General features: G+C 42.3%; 1 protein-coding gene across 1 annotated transcript in view; it reads left to right on the plus strand.

The window, feature by feature from the left end:
- The window catches only part of cttnbp2 (cortactin binding protein 2), a 105,558-nt gene extending 83,287 nt beyond the window's left edge, over positions 1–22,271 (plus strand). Inside the window, exons 11-23 of the mRNA XM_063004130.1 lie at positions 183–278; positions 611–690; positions 885–971; positions 6,844–6,943; positions 7,038–7,193; positions 8,622–8,803; positions 15,227–15,405; positions 15,490–15,695; positions 16,117–16,299; positions 16,420–16,474; positions 17,464–17,575; positions 17,866–18,015; positions 20,901–22,271. Coding sequence (XP_062860200.1) covers positions 183–278; positions 611–690; positions 885–971; positions 6,844–6,943; positions 7,038–7,193; positions 8,622–8,803; positions 15,227–15,405; positions 15,490–15,695; positions 16,117–16,299; positions 16,420–16,474; positions 17,464–17,575; positions 17,866–18,015; positions 20,901–21,203 — 1,889 coding nt within the window. The 3' untranslated portion in view covers positions 21,204–22,271. The remainder of the gene's footprint in view (positions 1–182; positions 279–610; positions 691–884; positions 972–6,843; positions 6,944–7,037; positions 7,194–8,621; positions 8,804–15,226; positions 15,406–15,489; positions 15,696–16,116; positions 16,300–16,419; positions 16,475–17,463; positions 17,576–17,865; positions 18,016–20,900) is intronic.
- The last annotated feature ends 302 nt before the right edge of the window (positions 22,272–22,573 follow it).

A 22,573-nucleotide genomic window follows, 5' to 3' on the forward strand; every position in this document is an offset into this window, starting at 1 on the left:
TAACTACAAAGTGCTCCTATATGGTAAGTGGAGCTGATAAAATGGACAGTGTGTGTAGAAACAAGGAGGGGGTTTTAATGTTATGGCTGATCGGTGTATAAACATCTTTATCTGTCTGTCTGTTCAGTGCTGATCCTGGTCATTTTGTAGATACTCATAATTCATGTGTGTTTCTTCTGCAGGTGATGCTCTCTGGCTACCAGGACAGGAGCTGGCCCAGTCTCCTTGGGATCTAATCCGTAAGCGCCTGAGCCATCGAATCTCCGTTCACCTCAAAGGTGCTTTACATAATTTTTATTTGACACTTACATAATAAACAGCTGTTTAATATGGCGGTAATGCAGTATATCTTGTAATACATTGTTCCTTTATCATAAATAATTATTTCCTACAGATGCCTAAGCACATGCTCCCAAAAATAGAACACGGTCAATCCTGCTGTCACATTTTACTGTTCCTTCTCGCCACCTAGTAATAAGACCTAAGCTCTAGAATGTTCTTGTATGAAAGCATATTAAGGTGTTTAGTCAAGGGTAAAAGTGTGGATATACAATCCTACAATGCTTAGACATGCTGATTTACATCTGCTGTCATAATTTTTCTCTGTCAGGTCTGTCCGAGTGTGCGCTGGATGAGATGACCTATGATTCTCTGATCCCTCTCCAACTACTGCAGAACTATTTGCGCCTGGTACGCTGAGTCATACACAGAGGATGCAACACAATGCCAGTGTACTTTTTATAAATAACTAATTCACTTTGGGTGACTAATGAAATGGGCAGTGGCATTTACCACTGTCATTGACTTGTGTGTTTTGACATAATGCTGTGGTTTATTTTAATTGCGAAACACTTGATTGTTTGCCCTCCTTGCTTATTGTCTAGGTTGAACAGTATCAGAATGTCATTTTTCACGGACTGGAGGGAAGCTTTCAGGAGTACATTGCCAACCAGATTTCTCACCACATCAAGGTTAGAAAAAATGATATCAATCGTATATTATATACACCAATTAGGCATAACATTATGACCACTTTGCTAATATTGTGTTGGTCCCCCTTTTGATGCCCCATATGCAACAAACTGTGATGCACTGTGTAATCTGACACCTTTCTATCACCTTTGGATCGGACCACACGGGCCAGCCTTTGCTCCCCACGTGCATCAATGAGCCTTGGCTGCCCATGACCCTGTCGCCGGTTTACCACTGTTCCTTCCTTGGACCACTTTTGATAGATACTGACCACTGCAGACCGGGAACACCCCACAAGAGCTGCAGTTTTGGAGATGCTCTGACCCAGTCGTCTAGTCGTCGAATCCTTACACTTGCCCATTTTTCCTGCTTCTAGCACATCAACTGTTAGGATAAAACTTTCGCTTGCTGCCTAATATATCCCACCTACTAACAGGTGCCGTGATGAAGAGATAATCGGTGTTATTCACTTCACCAGTCAGTGGTCATAATGTTATGCCTGGTCGGTGTCAGCATAATATACGGCAAGCCATAGCCTAGAAACATTTTCAGAGAGTCGCTGGTTCAATCCCTACCAAGTGTTTACTTGTTACTAGTGACAGTCAAAACCTCTCCAGCTTTATTATATATAAATATACAGTGTATCACAAAAGTGAGTACACCTCTCACATTTCTGCAAATATTTTATTATATCTTTTCATGGGACAACACTATAGACATGAAACTTGGATATAACTTAGAGTAGTCAGTGTACAGCTTGTATAGCAGTGTAGATTTACTGTCTTCTGAAAATAACTCAACACACAGCCATTAATGTCTAAATAGCTGGCAACATAAGTGAGTACACCCCACAGTGAACATGTCCAAATTATGCCCAAATGTGTCGTTGTCCCTCCCTGGTGTCATGTGTCAAGGTCCCAGGTGTAAATGGGGAGCAGGGCTGTTAAATTTGGTGTTTTGGGTACAATTCTCTCATACTGGCCACTGGATATTCAACATGGCACCTCATGGCAAAGAACTCTCTGAGGATGTGAGAAATAGAATTGTTGCTCTCCACAAAGATGGCCTGGGCTATAAGAAGATTGCTAACACCCTGAAACTGAGCTACAGCATGGTGGCTAAGGTCATACAGTGGTTTTCCAGGACAGGTTCCACTCGGAACAGGCTTCGCCAGGGTCGACCAAAGAAGTTGAGTCCACGTGTTCGGCGTCATGTCCAGAGGTTGGCTTTAAAAAATAGACACATGAGTGCTGCCAGCATTGCTGCAGAGGTTGAAGATGTGGGAGGTCAGCCTGTCAGTGCTCAGACCATACGCCGCACACTGCATCAACTCGGTCTGCATGGTCGTCATCCCAGAAGGAAGCTGACGCACAAGAAAGCCCACAAACAGTTTGCAAAATATTGACACTTTGGGCACAATTTGGACATGTTCACTGTGGGGTGTACTCACTTATGTTGCCAGCCATTTAGACATTAATGGCTGTGTGTTGTTATTTTCAGAAGACAGTAAATCTACACTGCTATACAAGTTGTACACTGACTACTCTAACTTATATCCAAGTTTTATTTCTATAGTGTTGTCCCATGAAAAGATATAATAAAATATTTGCAGAAATGTGAGGGGTGTACTCACTTTTGTGATACACTGTATATACAGGGGTTGGACAAAATAACTGAAACACCTGGTTTTAGACCACAATAATTTATTAGTATGGTGTAGGGCCTCCTTTTGCGGCCAATACAGCGTCAATTCGTCTTGGAAATGACATATACAAGTCCTGCACAGTGGTCAGAGGGATTTTAAGCCATTCTTCTTGCAGGATAGTGGCCAGGTCACTACGTGATGCTGGTGGAGGAAAACGTTTCCTGACTCGCTTCTCCAAAACACCCCAAAGTGGCTCAATAATATTTAGATCTGGTGACTGTGCAGGCCATGGGAGATGTTCAACTTCACTTTCATGTTCATCAAACCAATCTTTCACCAGTCTTGCTGTGTGTATTGGTGCATTGTCATCCTGATACACGGCACCGCCATTGGATGCACATGGTCCTCCAGAATGGTTCGGTAGTCCTTGGCAGTGACGCGCCCATCTAGCACAAGTATTGGGCCAAGGGAATGCCATGATATGGCAGCCCAAACCATCACTGATCCACCCCCATGCTTCACTCTGGGCATGCAACAGTCTGGGTGGTACGCTTCTTTGGGGCTTCTCCACACCGTAACTCTCCCGGATGTGGGGAAAACAGTAAAGGTGGACTCATCAGAGAACAATACATGTTTCACATTGTCCACAGCCCAAGATTTGCGCTCCTTGCACCATTGAAACCGACGTTTGGCATTGGCACGAGTGACCAAAGGTTTGGCTATAGCAGCCCGGCCGTGTATATTGACCCTGTGGAGCTCCCGACGGACAGTTCTGGTGGAAACAGGAGGGTTGAGGTGCACATTTAATTCTGCCGTCATTTGGGCAGCCGTGGTTTTATGTTTTTTGGATACAATCCGGGTTAGCACCCGAACATCCCTTTCAGACAGCTTCCTCTTGCGTCCACAGTTAATCCTGTTGGATGTGGTTTGTCCTTCTTGGTGGTATGCTGACATTACCCTGGATACCGTGGCTCTTGATACATCACAAAGACTTGCTGTCTTGGTCACAGATGCGCCAGCAAGACGTGCACCAACAATTTGTCCTTTTTTGAACTCTGGTATGTCACCCATAATGTTGTGTGCATTGCAATATTTTGAGCAAAACTGTGCTCTTACCCTGCTAATTGAACCTTCACACTCTGCTCTTACTGGTGCAATGTGCAATTAATGAAGATTGGCCACCAGACTGGTCCAATTTAGCCATGAAACCTCCCACACTAAAATGACAGGTGTTTCAGTTATTTTGTCCAACCCCTGTAGATAAATATATAAATAAATAGTATTACGATCATTTGATTGGCTTTTGATTGGCTTATTGATTTCTGGATAAAGGCCATATAAGAGCCTTTCTGCTCACACAAGTACACTTAGTGCATGAGCCTAGTCAGTTAAAGTCAGTTAAATTCAACGTATCAGCTACATTTACTGTACCTCAAGTATGTATAACAAGTGTTTTTTGCTTGCATGATCCTAAATGTCATCCCATGCTCTTCAAGTTCAATCCCTACTTTAAAGCAATTTGGCCACACCCACCTGTGCAAATCACTGCTGAAATAGTTGTAATTAGTTCCTAAGTAGTCATGACCCAAAATCATTGACAACGTTAATAAATCAGTTATTTAAACATTGGATTGTCTGGATGGTAGGACATATACACTGACCAGGCATAACATTATGACCACTGTCAGGTGAATAACACTGATTATCTCTTCATCACGGCACCTGTTAGTGGGTGGGATATATTAGGCAGCAAGTGAACATTTTATCCTCAAAGTTGATGTGTTAGAAGCAGGAAAAATTGGCAAGCGTAAGGATTTGAGCTAGTTTGACAAGGGCCAAATTGTGATGGCTAGACGACTGGGTCAGAGCATCTCCAAAACTGCAGCTCTTGTGGGGTGTTCCTGGTCTGTAGTGGTCATTATCTGTCAAAAGTGGTCCAAGGAGGGAACAGTGGTAAACCTACGATAGGTTCATGGGCGGCCAAGGCTCACTGATGCATAAGGAACGTGAAGGCTGGTCTGTGTGGTCCGATCCAACAGACGAGCTCAAATTGCTGGTTCTGGTAGAAAGGTGTATACACTTTAATCAGAATACACCAATAAAATAGTTCAGCAGAGCAAATAGAAACAGCAGCAATAGATGAGCGATCGTCTCTGACTTTGCATCTACAAAGTGGACCAACAAGGTAGGAGTGTACAGTGAGTGGACACGGTATTTAAAAACTCCAGCAGTGCTGATGTGTCTGATCCTCTCATACCAGCACAACACACACTAACACACCACCACCATGTTAGTGTCACTGCAGTGCTGAGAATGATCCACCACCCAAATAATATCTGCTCTGTAGTGGTCCTGACCATTGAAGAGTGAAAGCAGGCTAAAAAGGTATGTAGAGAAACAGATGGACTACAGTCAGTAATTGTAGAACTTCAAAGTGCTCCTATATGGTAAGTGGAGCTGATAAAATGGAGAGTGAGTGTAGAAACAAGGAGGTGGTTTTAATGTTATGGCTAATCGGTGTATATACAGTGGGGCCAAAAGTATTTAGTCAGCCACTGATTGTGCAAGTTCTCCTACTTAGACAGATGAGAGAGGTCTGTAATTTTCATCATAGGTACACTTTAACTATGAGAGACAAAATGAGAAAAAAAAATCCAGGAAATCACATTGTAGAATTTTTAAAGAATTTATTTGTAAATTATGGTGGAAAATAAGTATTTGGTCAATAACAAAAGTTCAACTCAATACTTTGTAACATAACCTTTGTTGGCAATGACAGAGGTCAAACGTTTCCTGTAAGTCTTCACCAGGTTTGCACACACTGTAGCTGGTATTTTGGCCCATTCCTCCATGCAGATCTCCTCTAGAGCAGTGATGTTTTGGGGCTGTCGCTGGGCAACACAGACTCCACAAATTTTCTTTGGGGTTGAGGTCTGGAGACTGGCTAGGCCACTCCAGGACCTTGAAATGCTTTTTACGGAGCCACTCCTTCGTTGCCCGAGCGGTGTGTTTGGGATCATTGTCATGCTGGAAGACCAAGCCACGTTCCATCTTTAATGCTCTCACTGATGGAAGGAGGTTTTGGCTTAAAATCTCACGATACATGGCCCCGTTCATTCTTCCCTTAACACGGATCAGTCGTCCTGTCCCCTTTGCAGAAAAACAGCCCCAAAGCATGATGTTTCCACCCCCATGCTTCACAGTAGGTATGGTGTTCTTGGGTTCTTCTTCTTTCTCCAAACACGACGAGTTGAGTTTTTACCAAAAAGTTCCATTTTGGTTTCATCTGACCACATGATATTCTCCCAATCCCCTTCTGGATCATCCATATGCTCTCTGGCAAACTTCAGACGGGCCTGGACATGTACTGGCTTAAGCAGGGGGACACGCCTGGCACTGCAGGATTTGAGTCCCTCTCGGCGTAGTGTGTTACTGATGTAGCCTTTGTTACTTTGCTCCCAGCTCTCTGCAGGTCATTCATCAGGTCCCTCCGTGTAGTTCTGGGATTTTTGCTCACCATTCTCATGATCATTTTGACCCCACGGGATGAGATCTTGCGTGGGGCCCCAGATCGAGGGAGATTATCAATGGTCTTGTATGTCTTCCATTTTCTTACAATTGCTCCCACAGTTGATTTATTCACACCAACCTGCTTGCCTATTGTAGATTCACTCCTCCCAGCCTGGTGCAGGTCTACAATTTTCTTCCTAGTGTCCTTCGACAGCTCTTTGGTCTTGGCCATGGTTGAGTTTGGAGTCTGACTGTTTGAGGCTGTGGACAGGTGTCTTTTATACAGATAACGAAGTCAAACAGGTGCCATTAATACAGGTAACGAGTGGAGGACAGAAGAGCTTCTTAAAGAAGAAGTTACAGGTCTGTGAGAGCCAGAAATCTTGCTTGTTTGTTATTGACCAAATACTTATTTTCCACCATAATTTACAAATATATTTTTTAAAAATCCTACAATGTGATTTCCTGGATTTTTTTTTCTTATTTTGTCTCTCATAGTTGAAGTGTACCTATGATGAAAATTACAGACCTCTCTCATCTTTCTAAGTAGGAGAACCTGCACAATCAGTGGCTGACTAAATACTTTTTGACCCCACTGTAGTATGGCACATTTTACTGGGTTTGGTTTTACATACAGGCTGAAAATCAAGACATTTTTAAATATGTCACCAAATCTCAAGATGATAAACGTGTATGTATATGTGCACGTTTTGCAGCAAAGGCAGGAAGCAATGGGGATTGACTGTGATGTTATCCGTGTGGAGATAGATGAGAATCTAACTAAAGAGCATCTCCTGGAAACCTTTGTCAACTGTGGTAAGATGTTCACTATGATTCCTTGGTTTATGTGTCATTTTAGTCGTAGGAGTTTCCATGAGTGAATAAGACTAGATGACGTGCTCTTTTTCAGGATTCTTGGTGTGTGTGCGAGACCCTTCTGTTGGCCGGTGTGTGGTGGTGGTGCTGGAAGGACTGGAGAGAGCTCATTCCCTCAGCCACATGTTGGAGCACCTTTGTGAGGCTCTGGAGAACCGCGGCTCACTCTACTCCTTCTCCCTCAACCACAGTGAGTCTTCACTCTCTGGCTGTGTGTGTAGCAGAGATGGAATCTGACAGCAAGTACACTGCCTAAGCAGACAGGCCATAGGCATTTTAAGTTACACTATATTGATAAAAAGTATTCACTCATCCATCCAAATAATTGAATTCAGGTGTTCCTATCACTTCCATGGCCACAGGTGAATAAAACCAAGCATCTAGGCATGCAGACTGCTTCTACAAACGTTAGTGAAAGAATGGGTCGCTCTCAGGAGCTCAGTGAATTCCAGTGTGGTACCGTGATAGGATGCCACCTGTGCAACAAGTCCAGACGTGAAAATAAAGCGATTGGGAATGACAGCAACTCAGCCACGAAGTGGTAGGCCACGTAAAATGACAGAGCGGGGTCAGCGGATGCTGAGGCGCATAGTGTGCAGAGGTCGCCAACTTTCTGCAGAGTTAATCGCTACAGACCTCCAAACTTCATGTGGCCTTCAGATTAGCTCAAGAACAGTGTGTAGAGCTTCATGGAATGGGTTTCCATGGCCGTACAGCTGCATCCAAGCCTTACATCACCAAGTGCAATACAAAGCGTCGGATGCAGTGGTGTAAAGCACGCCGTCACTGGACTCTAGAGCAGTGGAGACGTGTTCTCTGGAGTGATGAATCACGCTTCTCTGTCTGGCAATCCGATGGACGAGTCTGGGTTTGGCGGTTGCCAGGAGAACGGTACTTGTGTGACTGCATTGTGCCAAGTGTAAAGTTTGGTGGAGGGGGGATTACGGTGTGGGGTTGTTTTTCAGGAGTTGGGCTCGGCCCCTTAGTTCCAGTGAAAGGAACTCTTAATGCTTCAGCATACCAAGAGATTTTGGACGATTTTATGCTCCCAACTCTGTGGGAACAGTTTGGGGATGGCCCCTTCCTGTTCCAGCATGACTGCACACCAGTGTAAAAAAGCAAGGTCCATAAAGACATGGATGAGCGAGTTTGGTGTGGAAGAACTTGACTGGCCTGCACAGAGTCCTGACCTCAACCTGATAGAACACCTTTGGGATGAATTAGAGTGGAGACTGTGAGCCAGGCCTTCTCGTCCAACATCAGTCAGTGTCTGACCTCACAAATGCGCTTCTGCCTTCCCTGAAGAGTTAAAACTGTTATAGCTGCAAAGGGTGGGCCGACATCATATTAAATCTTATGGATTAAGAATGGGATGCCAGTCAAGTTCATATGCGTGTGAAGGCAGACGAGCGAATACTTGCCTAGTAAATATTTTAAGACTTGCAGGAAAGTACTACGTTTGCAACATTGTGGTATGCTATTTTCAGGTAACTGCAGTGATAGACAGGGGAAGCTCATTTGCATAATGTTTTTTAGCAAACCAAGAGTATTATTAGTAGGTGTCCCTGTCTTTATCCATTTTAAACGGTCCCTGTTTTTTTCCACTGTGTATTGTTAGGTCCAGAAGGCCTGTACTACTTCCAAGAGGGCAGTTTTCTGATCGGCACACTGGCCAAGCCACGACTTCATGGCGCCGAGCTACAACTGCAGCAACACTTCCGCTGGGTACAGCTGCGCTGGGACACAGAGCCACTTAATGACATGTTGGGACGCCACCTTCGCAGGAAACTCCTCCACATGGTTAGTCCACTTCCTTCCCTTTTTTTCCCTTTTCTTTCTTGTTTATTAAAAATATACTTATTTCACAGAGGACAAATTTTTCACAGCTTTACCTAAAGATAATGTAGAAAATATTCCCCAAAAGGGTGGAGGCTGTTATAGCCACAAAGGGGCAGCAAACACCATAATAAGGACCATGGTTTTGTAGTGAAATGTCCAACATACTCCTGGTCAGTTGTCCACATACTTCTGTGTGTGTGTATGAGACATGAAACTGTCTTCCACAACTTAACCTTTGTAGCAGAGTTTGGCTGTTCCTCCCCAGTTTTAAGCCTCCAACACATCTGTTCCTGTTTTACTTAATGATTGTGTTTCAGCCTACATATGAAAATGATCATCATCATCATCGCCTGTATGGTATAATTACAAAATCCTTGACTTCCCTGTGCAGGAGCAAGTGCTGTTTTAAAGGCAAATGGTGGTCACACTGAATATTGATTAAATTTTGGTTACTTTTTTGTTCATTCATGTTAGTTTTGTTAATTGACATAATTTTAAAAGCATTCTTACATTGCAAAAGGGCGGCACGGTGGCTCGGTGGGTAGCACTGTCGCCTCACAGCAAGAAGGTCCTGGGTTCGATTCCCAGGAGGAGCGGTCCGGGTCCTTTCTGTGTGGTTTGCATGTTCTCCTTTTTTTTGCCGTGACCATATAGTGGGGACTCAGAGTAGCTATTATTCTGAGTCTGAAGCATTCCTGGTGGCTACTGGAGCAGTGCTGGTGCATAACTAAGCACTAGAACTGCAAAATTTAAGCATAAAACATAGATAAAAGGCGAAAACAAAGCAAGCTTCCTGACAAAACAAAGCCCATATGTAAACAGAGAGATGTGCATTGACTAGTGGACAATTACTGAACTACTGGTCTTGGTACACTTTTTGTAGGAATGTTAAACAATCAGACCAGACATTAAATTATGGTGGAAAATAAGTATTTGGTCACCCACAAACAAGCAAGATTTCTGGATGTCACAGACCTGTAACTTCTTCTTTAAGAAGCTCTTCTGTCCTCCACTCGTTACCTGTATTAATGGCACCTGTTTGACCTCGTTATCTGTATAAAAGACACCTGTCCACAGCCTCAAACAGTCAGACTCCAAACTCAACCATGGCCAAGACCAATGAGCTGTCAAAGGACACCAGGAAGAAAATTGTAGACCTGCACCAGGCTGGGAAGAGTGAATCTACAATAGGCAAGCAGGTTGGTGTGAATAAATCAACTGTGGGAGCAATTGTAAGAAAATGGAAGACATACAAGACCATTGATAATCTCCCTCGATCTGGGGCCCCACGCAAGATCTCATCCCGTGGGGTCAAAATGATCATGAGACCGGTAAGCAAAAATCCCAGAACTACACAGAGGGACCTGATGAATGACCTGCAGAGAGCTGGGACCAAAGTAACAAAGGCTACCATCAGTAACACACTACGCAGAGAGGGACTCAAATCCTGCAGTGCCAGGCGTGTCCCCCTGCTTAAGCCAGTACATGTCCAGGCCCGTCTGAAGTTTGCCAGAGAGCATATGGATGATCCAGAAGGGGATTGGGAGAATATCATGTGGTCAGATGAAACCAAAATGGAACTTTTTGGTAAAAACTCAACTCGTCGTGTTTGGAGGAAGAAGAAGAACCCAAGAACACCATACCTACTGTGAAGCATGGGGGTGGAAACATCATGCTTTGGGGCTGTTTTTCTGCAAAGGGGACAGGACGACTGATCCGTGTTAAGGGAAGAATGAACGGGGCCATGTATCGTGAGATTTTAAGCCAAAACCTCCTTCCATCAGTGAGAGCATTGAAGATGGAACGTGGCTGGGTCTTCCAGCATGACAATGATCCCAAACACACCGCTCGGGCAACGAAGGAGTGGCTCCGTAAAAAGCATTTCAAGGTCCTGGAGTGGCCTAGCCAGTCTCCAGACCTCAACCCCAAAGAAAATTTGTGGAGGGAGTTGAAAGTCTGTGTTGCCCAGCGACAGCCCCAAAACATCACTGCTCTAGAGGAGATCTGCATGGAGGAATGGGCCAAAATACCAGCTACAGTGTGTGCAAACCTGGTGAAGACTTACAGGAAACGTTTGACCTCTGTCATTGCCAACAAAGGTTATGTTACAAAGTATTGAGTTGAACTTTTGTTATTGACCAAATACTTATTTTCCACCATAATTTACAAATAAATTCTTAAAAAATCCTACAATGTGATTTCCTGGATTTTTTTTTCTCATTTTGTCTCTCATAGTTGAAGTGTACCTATGATGAAAATTACAGACCCCTCTCATCTTTCTAAGTAGGAGAACCTGCACAATCAGTGGCTGACTAAATACTTTTTGGCCCCACTGTATATATATATATATATATATATATATATATATATATATATATATATATATATATATATATATATATATATAAAATAACTAAAACATATATATATATATATATATATATATATATACAAAATAACTGAAACATATATATATATATATATGTTTCAGTTATTTTGTATATATATATATATATATATATATATATATATGTTTCAGTTATTTTATATATATATTACAGACCCCTCTCATCTTTCTAAGTAGGAGAACCTGCACAATCAGTGGCTGACTAAATACTTTTTATATATATACTTTTTATATATATATATACAGGTCCTTCTCAGAAAATTAGCATATTGTGATAAAGTTCATTATTTTCCATAATGTAATGATAAAAATTAAACTTTCATATATTTTAGATTCATTGCACACCAACTGAAATATTTCAGGTCTTTTATTGTTTTAATACTGATGATTTGGCATACAGCTCATGAAAACCCAAAATTCCTATCTCAAAAAATTAGCATATCATGAAAAGGTTCTCTAAACGAGCTATTAACCTAATCATCTGAATCAACAAATTAACTCTAAACACCTGCAAAAGATTCCTGAGGCTTTTAAAAACTCCCAGCCTGGTTCATTACTCAAAACTGCAATCATGGGTAAGACTGCCGACCTGACTGCTGTCCAGAAGGCCATCATTGACACCCTCAAGCAAGAGGGTAAGACACAGAAAGAAATTTCTGAACGAATAGGCTGTTCCCAGAGTGCTGTATCAAGGCACCTCAGTGGGAAGTCTGTGGGAAGGAAAAAGTGTGGCAGAAAACGCTGCACAACGAGAAGAGGTGACCGGACCCTGAGGAAGATTGTGGAGAAGGGCCGATTCCAGACCTTGGGGGACCTGCGGAAGCAGTGGACTGAGTCTGGAGTAGAAACATCCAGAGCCACCGTGCACAGGCGTGTGCAGGAAATGGGCTACAGGTGCCGCATTCCCCAGGTCAAGCCACTTTTGAACCAGAAACAGCGGCAGAAGCGCCTGACCTGGGCTACAGAGAAGCAGCACTGGACTGTTGCTCAGTGGTCCAAAGTACTGTTTTCGGAAATCAAGGTGCCAGAGTCTGGAGGAAGACTGGGGAGAAGGAAATGCCAAAATGCCTGAAGTCCAGTGTCAAGTACCCACAGTCAGTGATGGTCTGGGGTGCCATGTCAGCTGCTGGTGTTGGTCCACTGTGTTTTATCAAGGGCAGGGTCAATGCAGCTAGCTATCAGGAGATTTTGGAGCACTTCATGCTTCCATCTGCTGAAAAGCTTTATGGAGATGAAGATTTCATTTTTCAGCACGACCTGGCACCTGCTCACAGTGCCAAAACCACTGGTGAATGGTTTACTGACCATGGTATTACTGTGCTCAATTGGCCTGCCAACTCTCCTGACCTGAACCCCATAGAGAATCTGTGGGATATTGTGAAGAGAAAGTTGAGAGACACAAGACCCAACACTCTGGATGAGCTTAAGGCCGCTATCGAAGCATCCTGGGCCTCCATAACACCTCAGCAGTGCCACAGGCTGATTGCCTCCATGCCACGCCGCATTGAAGCAGTCATTTCTGCAAAAGGATTCCCGACCAAGTATTGAGTGCATAACTGAACATAATTATTTGAAGGTTGACTTTTTTTGTATTAAAAACACTTTTCTTTTATTGGTCGGATGAAATATGCTAATTTTTTGAGATAGGAATTTTGGGTTTTCATGAGCTGTATGCCAAAATCATCAGTATTAAAACAATAAAAGACCTGAAATATTTCAGTTGGTGTGCAATGAATCTAAAATATATGAAAGTTTAATTTTTATCATTACATTATGGAAAATAATGAACTTTATCACAATATGCTAATTTTTTGAGAAGGACCTGTATATATACAGGGGTTGGACAAAATAACTGAAACACCTGGTTTTAGACCACAATAATTTATTAGTATGGTGTAGGGCCTCCTTTTGCGGCCAATACAGCGTCAATTCGTCTTGGAAATGACATATACAAGTCCTGCACAGTGGTCAGAGGGATTTTAAGCCATTCTTCTTGCAGGATAGTGGCCAGGTCACTACGTGATGCTGGTGGAGGAAAACGTTTCCTGACTCGCTTCTCCAAAACACCCCAAAGTGGCTCAATAATATTTGACTGTGCAGGCCATGGGAGATGTTCAACTTCACTTTCATGTTCATCAAACCAATCTTTCACCAGTCTTGCTGTGTGTATTGGTGCATTGTCATCCTGATACACGGCACCGCCATTGGATGCACATGGTCCTCCAGAATGGTTCGGTAGTCCTTGGCAGTGACGCGCCCATCTAGCACAAGTATTGGGCCAAGGGAATGCCATGATATGGCAGCCCAAACCATCACTGATCCACCCCCATGCTTCACTCTGGGCATGCAACAGTCTGGGTGGTACGCTTCTTTGGGGCTTCTCCACACCGTAACTCTCCCGGATGTGGGGAAAACAGTAAAGGTGGACTCATCAGAGAACAATACATGTTTCACATTGTCCACAGCCCAAGATTTGCGCTCCTTGCACCATTGAAACCGACGTTTGGCATTGGCACGAGTGACCAAAGGTTTGGCTATAGCAGCCCGGCCGTGTATATTGACCCTGTGGAGCTCCCGACGGACAGTTCTGGTGGAAACAGGAGAGTTGAGGTGCACATTTAATTCTGCCGGGATTTGGGCAGCCGTGGTTTTATGTTTTTTGGATACAATCCGGGTTAGCACCCGAACATCCCTTTCAGACAGCTTCCTCTTGCGTCCACAGTTAATCCTGTTGGATGTGGTTTGTCCTTCTTGGTGGTATGCTGACATTACCCTGGATACCGTGGCTCTTGATACATCACAAAGACTTGCTGTCTTGGTCACAGATGCGCCAGCAAGACGTGCACCAACAATTTGTCCTCTTACTGGTGCAATGTGCAATTAATGAAGATTGGCCACCAGACTGGTCCAATTAATTTAGCCATGAAACCTCCCACACTAAAATGACAGGTGTTTCAGTTATTTTGTCCAACCCCTGTATATATATATATATATATATATATATATATATATATATATATATATATATATATATATATATATATACTGTATATATATATACACCAATCAGCCATAATATTAAAACCACCTCCTGGTTTCTACACACAGTGTCCATTTTATCAGCTCCACTTACCATATAGGAGCACTTTGTAATTCTACAATTTCTGTTTCTCTGCATACTTTTTAGCTTTCACCCTGTTCTTCAGTGGTCAGGACCCCCACAGGACCACCACAGAGCAGGTATTATTTAGGTGGTGGATGATTCTCAGCACTGCAGTGACACTGACATGGTGGTGGTGTGTTAGTGTGTGTTGTGCTGGTATGAGTGGATCAGACACAGCAGCGCTGCTGGAGTTTTTAAATACCGTGTCCACTCACTGTCCACTCTGTTAGACACTCCTACCTAGTTGGTCCACCTTGTAGATGTAAAGTCAGAGACGATCGCTCATCTATTGCTGCTGTTTGAGTTGGTCATCTTCTAGACCTTCATCAGTGGTCACAGGACGCTGCCCACGGGGTGCTGTTGGCTGGATATATTTTTGGTTGGTGGACTACTCTCAATCCAGCAGTGACAGTGAGGTGTTTAAAAACTCCATCAGCATTGCTGTGTCTCATCCACTTATACCAGCACAACACACACTAACACACCACCACCATGTCAGTGTCACTGCAGTGCTGAGAATGATCCACCACCTAAATAATACATACTTACATCTTTAATTTTATTTCTAAGGGGAGTAAATAAATTCTGTTTTCAGCTGGGGTAAGCTAATTACTTAAACATAGTGAATGAAGTTGGCTTGAATTGTCAAGCTTCTAAATGGCACAACAGAAAATGATTCGCTAGCCACACTAACCAGTATCCTATGTATAACAAAAACTGCTTCATTCTTAGCATATACTTGCTACTTTCAGGATTGTGTGCTGTATATTTCAAACTTATATTAAAAAATCAGATTTTATTATGTTGGTTGCAGACTCAAGGCCAACACTGGGCCCCTGGAAAGCTTGTACACAGAACTCTCTCTTGGGTGTGTTCCGTCTGGCAACAGCTCAACGCCTGCCTCTCTCGCTTGGGGACCCCCGAGGCCCTTTTGGGCCCTCACGTCTTTCTCTCTTGCCCAGTCCTGCCAGAGCAAAGCCATGTCATCCTAAAGTAAGTGATTCTAATTTCCTGTCGTTCCCTTCTTCTTTACATTTGTAACACCAGTGTGGCTTACAGTTTTGTGTCCGCTTTTAGGTGGTTGGCACGCCTGTGGAATGTGGTGGTGGTCCCACGCGTTGAGGATGCTGTTATCTCTAGAGTAACAGCCAAGAACTCTGTGTCGCAGCGACGGTCTCCTAGCAACAAGGCTCTGAGTCCAGGGCAAAGGGCAGTGGTGCGAGCAGCTCTTAGCATCGTCCTTAACAAAGCCGTTCTGCACAACTGCCCACTGGACAGATCAGGTACCAGAGGGATTTGCTGTGGCGAGCAGTAGATATTAGGCGCCGTTTATATTAGACCTGCATGCAGTAAATACATGCTAATTCATGAACGCGCTGCACGGTGGCTGAGTGGGTAGCACTGTCGCCTCACAGCAAGAAGGTCCTGGGTTCGATTCCCAGGTGGAGCGGTCCGGGTCCTTTCTGTGTGGAGCCTGCATGATTTCCCCATTTCTGCATTGGTTTCCTCCAGGAGATCCGGTTTCCTCCCATAGTCCAAACACATACAAGTGAGGTGATTTGGAGATATAAAATTGTCCATGTAACCAGTAACTACCTGCCCTGTGTGTAAAAGTGTATAAAATAAAATAAAAAATAATTCACTTAGGCACTTTAATTTTAATGAACTGTCAATCTAATTCTCTTTGTTGGAAATATTGTCCAGAGATCAACCAGTTTCTGCCAGAGTTCCGGGGTGGAGGTTTTCCGCTCTCCTCAGTCAGCTACTCCTACAGGAAAGGAGGGAGAAAAGGCCGTGATAGTGGTGTATGGAGACGATCTAATACCAGTCCACGGAAGAAAGGAATTCCAGCACATGGAAGAGGCTCGAACAGCTTCATACGAGAAGGTAGAAGAGTAGAACTGTCATTTTAAAATATGGTTTGACAGATGTAAATACTATATAATACTATACTATACTTAATACTACCTATACTAGGGTAATACTGTGTTACTTTTCTTCTTTCAGGCTCAGCGTCAAATTCAGATATTCACATAATACCAACCGCCAACAACAACATCAGGTTCGTTTTCCTAAACCATGCATTCAGGTCAAAGCACCAGCAGAGGGCGCTGCTGGATTAAAAACACACCTCCACACATCACGTGCACGATTTGTTTGTTTCTTTAATAGGATTTTACACGTTTTACACTTTGGTTACATTCATGACAGGACCGGTAGTTAATCATTACACAACATTCATCAGTTCACAAGGAACACAGTCATGGACAATTTTGTATCTCCAATTCACCTCACTTTCATGTCTTTGGACTGTGGGAGAAAACCGGAGCACCCAGAGGAAACCAACACTGACACGGGGAGAACATGCAAACTTCACACAGAAAGGACCCGGACCACCCCACCTGGGGATCGAACCCAGGACCTTCTTGCTGTGATATGCTTTTATGAAATTTTAAAATAAGAAAACTTAGATTCTAAATGAAACAGTTGTAGCGAGTTGAGAGCATAGCTTTGTTTTATAACGTATTCCTCATAACCTTTCGTATCGTCCAAGTATCAGAGAAGTAATTTCTTTTTTTGCAAGCACTGGCTGCATAGAAATTAGCTTTTAATGTTTTTATTCTAAATACATTTTCCCCCAAATAAAAACACAATCAGAAAAACTTCATATTGATAAGGTGGTTTATACCAGATGCTGCATTGGACACACACAGTTAACGCACACATATCTTGTATAAGGGGAAGCTCCTCCACTGTGATATTTACTATATATCCATTTCAATCAACGCAAAATGAAAACGGTCCTCAAGTTTTTTTTTGTTTTAGTTTTTTTTAATGGTCTAAAGAACACATCTAAAGAACAACACTTAACATGGACTATAAACTGAGATATGGGAATCACCTACCTTTCCTGCCGTGAATATAACCACTGTGTAAATACGCAATAAAACCTCTAAATAAATGAATCATTAAATATTGGGATAAAATTTAAACCTGCTAAAGTAATATCTTTATTAGCGTGTCAGGAAACATAATCTTGTGTTTTTTCAGACTCAGTGACGGAGACTCAACCGGTCTCTCGCTGTACTCTGATGATGAGAATGATCTGATCAGGGAACTACAGACCTTATGCTCCAGCAAATCTGAGCCTGACATAAGCAAGGTAATTTACTCTTCCATTCACTACATGCTGTTACTAAATACTGTTGAACCTTTGTTTGAACCAGTCAAACGGTAGACTCATGTTATATAGTCTTATCAGATTTAATTGGTTCTGATATAACCCAGATGTGTTGCTGAAGATGAGTCTGGCTAAAATCAGCTGTTTACGACCAGGTTGCATAGAAACAACAGTATTGATGTTAAAATACTTAAAAAATCGTAGAAACTCCATTACACAGGTTTTATGTCAGTTTTACAGTGAACAGAGGTGTTATTTTTCTCCTCCTGCAGATTGCTTTGTCTAAAGAGGAATTCATCATGCTTCCTGGCTCAAGTCAAGCTGTTCCAGAAAAGAAGGATGAGCACGGCTATACTGAGCTCCACACACAGGCCAGTAGAGCAGAAATAGCTTTGGAAATCGCACCGTCACCAGTGCAGCAGGTAATATCAGTCCCTACTGCAAGAACAGATTTGAGTCTTTTTTTTGTTGATTATGAGATACAAAAATTAATAAATAAAACATTAATAAATAAATGAAAAGCAAACACCTGTAAAAATATGGGTAATATTTTTTATTTATAGTTAATAATTGGAATAGTTCATGATACCTAAAAGGAAGTACGTTCGAATTGCATGCAGCCATATCAAGTGATACTAGAACAACCAGTCCCAAACTTCTATAAAAATTAAACTAAACCTGTATGTACTTTTATTAGGTGCGTCAACACACTGTACTTTTACTTTGTACGTTTACTTTTACATTTACAACATGAGGGGTTTGAAGTGTCTGAAATGGAATTTTACTTCGTCCTAAATTTATACTACAGTTCGAGTACAGTGCAGATGTAGAAAATGTTCTAGATAAACACCAAATGAGTCTTCAATGCAGGGGTGCACAACTTATTTTTACCAAGGGCCGATTTCACATAAACACCTGCACCAGAGGGCCACAAATTTCATTTTTACAGACCTGTCCACATGAATTTGTAATACAGTTACATAAAATCAGGTACTTACTAGAAATGTCTTGGTCAATGGGAGATCGCAAGTCTTTTAATGCTTTAATCTTTTGTTTTCTGTCCTCACCTCAGAGATCGCAGAGTTTTGGGTGTTTTATTTTGTAATGCCTCCGTAAATTATATTCCTTTGCCACTGCCGTGCATTCCAAGCACACCAGACATGAGAAAACGCCATGGTCCGTTTCATAAAAAAATACTTGTATGTCCATTCAGGGTTAAATTTCCTATGCTCGAGATCCACTTTTCTTTTTTTACTCGTACTTGGTTTGGACAAAGACATGGTACCGCTGAAGTAACTTGTGTTTACTTCATTTAGCAGTCACTTTTCAGTCACAATTTCATGGAATTACCTGGTGAATTTAAAGTAAAAGCATTATTTATTTAAAAATGCATCAGCACTTTATTTGGCGGGCCAGATTGAGAGTTTTGCAGGGCCATGTCTGGCCCGCTGGCCGTATGTTTTGCACCCCTGCTTTAATGTGTCAAAACTAGGAAATGTCACAGTCAGCTGTAATCCTGAGAAACCCTTTTGAAATTGGCTCTTGGTGGACGCAGCTGTGCCTACAACATCATCTTATTTTGATAATCTTAGTCAGTTCTTGTCATTCTGATAAACTTAGGTGTTTTATAGGGTGCTCAGATGATGCTGTGGTCTAACATGCTAGCTCAGATCTGCTGAGATTTGAGATCTGGAGGGCTCGAGTTTGAATCTCAGCTCTGCTATTGGCCGGCAGGGCATCTACACGGACATGATTGGCTAGGTGTGAGTGAGGGTTGGACGAAGGGATTGCTTTGTTGCTTCTGCAATTTTCGCCTAGGAAGTAATGGGGATTAGTGTGTGACTCTGCATACTTGGTACGTATGCCTTTGTTGGCATTTTTAAAGGCAAAAAAATTCATGGCTCCATTAATGGTTTCCAAAACATGGTTAAATGGATAAAAATTTTATGACTATCAAAAGAGTTGACATTTAAGCTGAAGGGGATGAATAATGCTCCCAAAACTATTTATATGTCACAGGCAACAATCACTTATACTAGTTATGCCTGAAACTCCTCCTGCCCTACAGGCCATCTGCAAGGAGCCTCCAGAGTTCTTCAGAGGTCTTTATTTTTCTTTTGATGTCTGCCTGAAGATTCCTTTAGTGTTCATTGGATGGCCTTTCCTCCCTTTCTTTAGAGGGTTCCATGTTCCAGGCTCATCTGATCTTAGTCAGTAAGACTATGAGTTTACAGTATAGATACATGCAATGTCTTCTTTGCCCAAGAGCCTTGGTTTACACACTGTCGAGTCAGCTAATATCCAGAGTAACCGTCGTGTGAAGCACAGGCAGCAGCTAGACAGGTTGGGAGTGACCCAATAAGGTCCTGGTAGTTTGGCACAGGTATCTGAAGACATCCCACAGCTGCTGGAGGGTGCATGGGGGAAGATCCATACACTGAACCTGACTATCGAAGTGGTCCCACAGATGCTAAATTGGGTTTAATTCTGGGGAATAAGGGGACAGAGTAGTACTTGGAAGTGTTGGACTAATTCTGGGTCCTTTCAAAGCATAATATTTTGCTTTTCTGATCTGACACTTCCTGACACATCAACAGTATGGTCATTTTTATGATCCTAAACACTCAGTGCAGGGCAGGAATACTCTGGACTGGGCAACAGTCTATTGCAGGGCTTCGAATGTCCTCAGACATCATGACAATCATGTCGGTGTAGATGCCTGGCTGGCCGATATTGGTGGTGGGCATGCGTAATAGGCCGCTGCACCACCCTTGCATCTTATTATCGTAGAGGTGCACTGTTATGTTTATTTTCAACTAATTGCTGTTAATTTGCACTCTATAGCTGGGGCTGCTGCTGTATTAAGCTAGAGGATTTATAAAACTCTAATTAAATATGCTTATATTAGAGCCTCATCAGGATAAATTGGGCACTAAAGAAGACTAAAATAAAAAGTGTAAATCATTCCATTAATGTTACTGCAGTATTAAAGGTTCATTAGAGTGTCATTATCATTCATTCATCTGTAATTATAACAGCTGGCTGGATTCCAGCGTAGCTCCCTAATTCCAGTCTCTGTTGTAAGTGTGTAAATGTTTTGGCTTAAACATGTTGTGATGGGATCATATTTGTGTGACGGTGCAGTTCTCTTTCTTTATTCACACCTAAACACATTCTCGCTGCCACTACAGTGATCAGGCTTTATCTGTTATACCTGCATGTCTGACGTAACGTTCAGTGTATACTTGTGTGTCGTGATTGCTGTTAGTGGTGCGTAGCATTAACTAACCTTACAAATTCTTTCTAGATTGACAGTAGTCAGTCCGCAGGTGGCCATCCCTCACCTCGCCGAGTGGCCAGGTCAAAATCTCAGCTCCCCATACCCAGCAGTAGGGGGCATTCGCAAACTCCCAGTAGCACTCACAGAGCCATCAGCAGCAGCAGCAGCAGCAGCAGCATCCGTTCCCCCCAAACGCACAGCAGCAGAACCAACACGAGCAGCAGAACAAGGCAGACTCACCCCAATAACAAAAGTAACCAACCTGAAGAGGAAATCTGGATCCTCCAAATAAACTCCAACGTGCACAAAACCCTAAACGGTCATGAATAGACTCTCAGCCCCGTGTCTATCTTATGAACTATGTCCAGAATGTGTTACTTACAGCCTTTTAGTATTTATAAGTGTTGTCTATACTTATATTATACACTATTTACCTTGTGTTTTTGGGACCATAGGTTTATTATAATGACCTGCTGAAGTATTGAATTTAAAGGGTGTGTATAAATGAAGTATTCTGTCAGCTTTTGCCTTTTAGGTAAGGAAAGAAAACCAGGCAGTCGTTTTGGTAAGTATTTTCAGACACGTGTTTATGTTTTAAGTATTTAAATCAGTGGTTTTCAATATTATTGAAATGAATCAGGGTTTTACCAAATCTGTGTACATAGAAACAAGAATTAAATGTTTAATATAGACTTCTGGATGTGGTATTGCGCTTGTATATTGAAAAACTTTAGATAAAAAAAAAACTGTATATAATAATGTTTGTAATATTACATTTGGGTTGATATTTTTCACTTGTTTCAAAGTGAATTGAATTGTGGCAATAAGTAACATCATTAGCAACCACAGGTCAGTTTCTTTAGTTTCTCAAGCCATGATAAGTAGTTTTAGTAGTTTTTATCCATGGACTGTGTGTTGCGTAAGGAATTGCTTGAACGTTGACCCTGTGCAGAAGCCACTGTTATTTTGGATTTATTGATGTTCTGTAATAAAGAGGTAGGATAAATGAGTATTATTTAAAACTTACCACTGTTCATATGTAAAAAAGAGAGATTCTAGTTAACCACTGTTGTTTAACTGTAAGATAGATGTGATGAGGTTCAAAGAATTGTCCCATTTTCTCCAAGCACAAAGATTAAACCTGCACTGTTACCCCAATCGTCACCACAAAGCATTTTTTTCTTTCTTTCTTCTAAATACACCCATGTGATGTGATGTTCTTGATCTTAGTGAAAATGTAGTTGAATGGATATTCTTATCCTACACCAAGAGAATGGTACACCTCAGTCCTAGGTCTCTCAGATGAAGTGAGCCTGAGACTCTGGTTTTGTGGGAGGCATTTGAGTCTGGATATACACTGATCAGCCATAACATTAAAACCATCTCCTTGTTTCTACACTCACTGTCCATTTTATCAGCTCCACTTACCATATAGAAGCACTTTGTAGTTCTACAATTACTGACAGTAGTCCATCTATTTTCTGAATGCTTTGTTAGCCCCCTTTCATGCTGTTCTTCAATGGTCAGGACCACCGCAGAGTAGGTATTATGTGGGTGGTGGCTCATTCTCAGCACTGCAGTGACACTGACATGGTGCTGGTATGAGTGGATCAGACACAGCAGTGCTGCTGGAGTTTTTAAACACCTCACTGTCACTGCTGGACTGAGAATAGTACACCAGCCAACAGCGTCCCATGGGC

This window comes from Trichomycterus rosablanca, chromosome 11 (genome assembly GCF_030014385.1).
Source record: "Trichomycterus rosablanca isolate fTriRos1 chromosome 11, fTriRos1.hap1, whole genome shotgun sequence".
Lineage (NCBI taxonomy): Eukaryota > Metazoa > Chordata > Actinopteri > Siluriformes > Trichomycteridae > Trichomycterus > Trichomycterus rosablanca.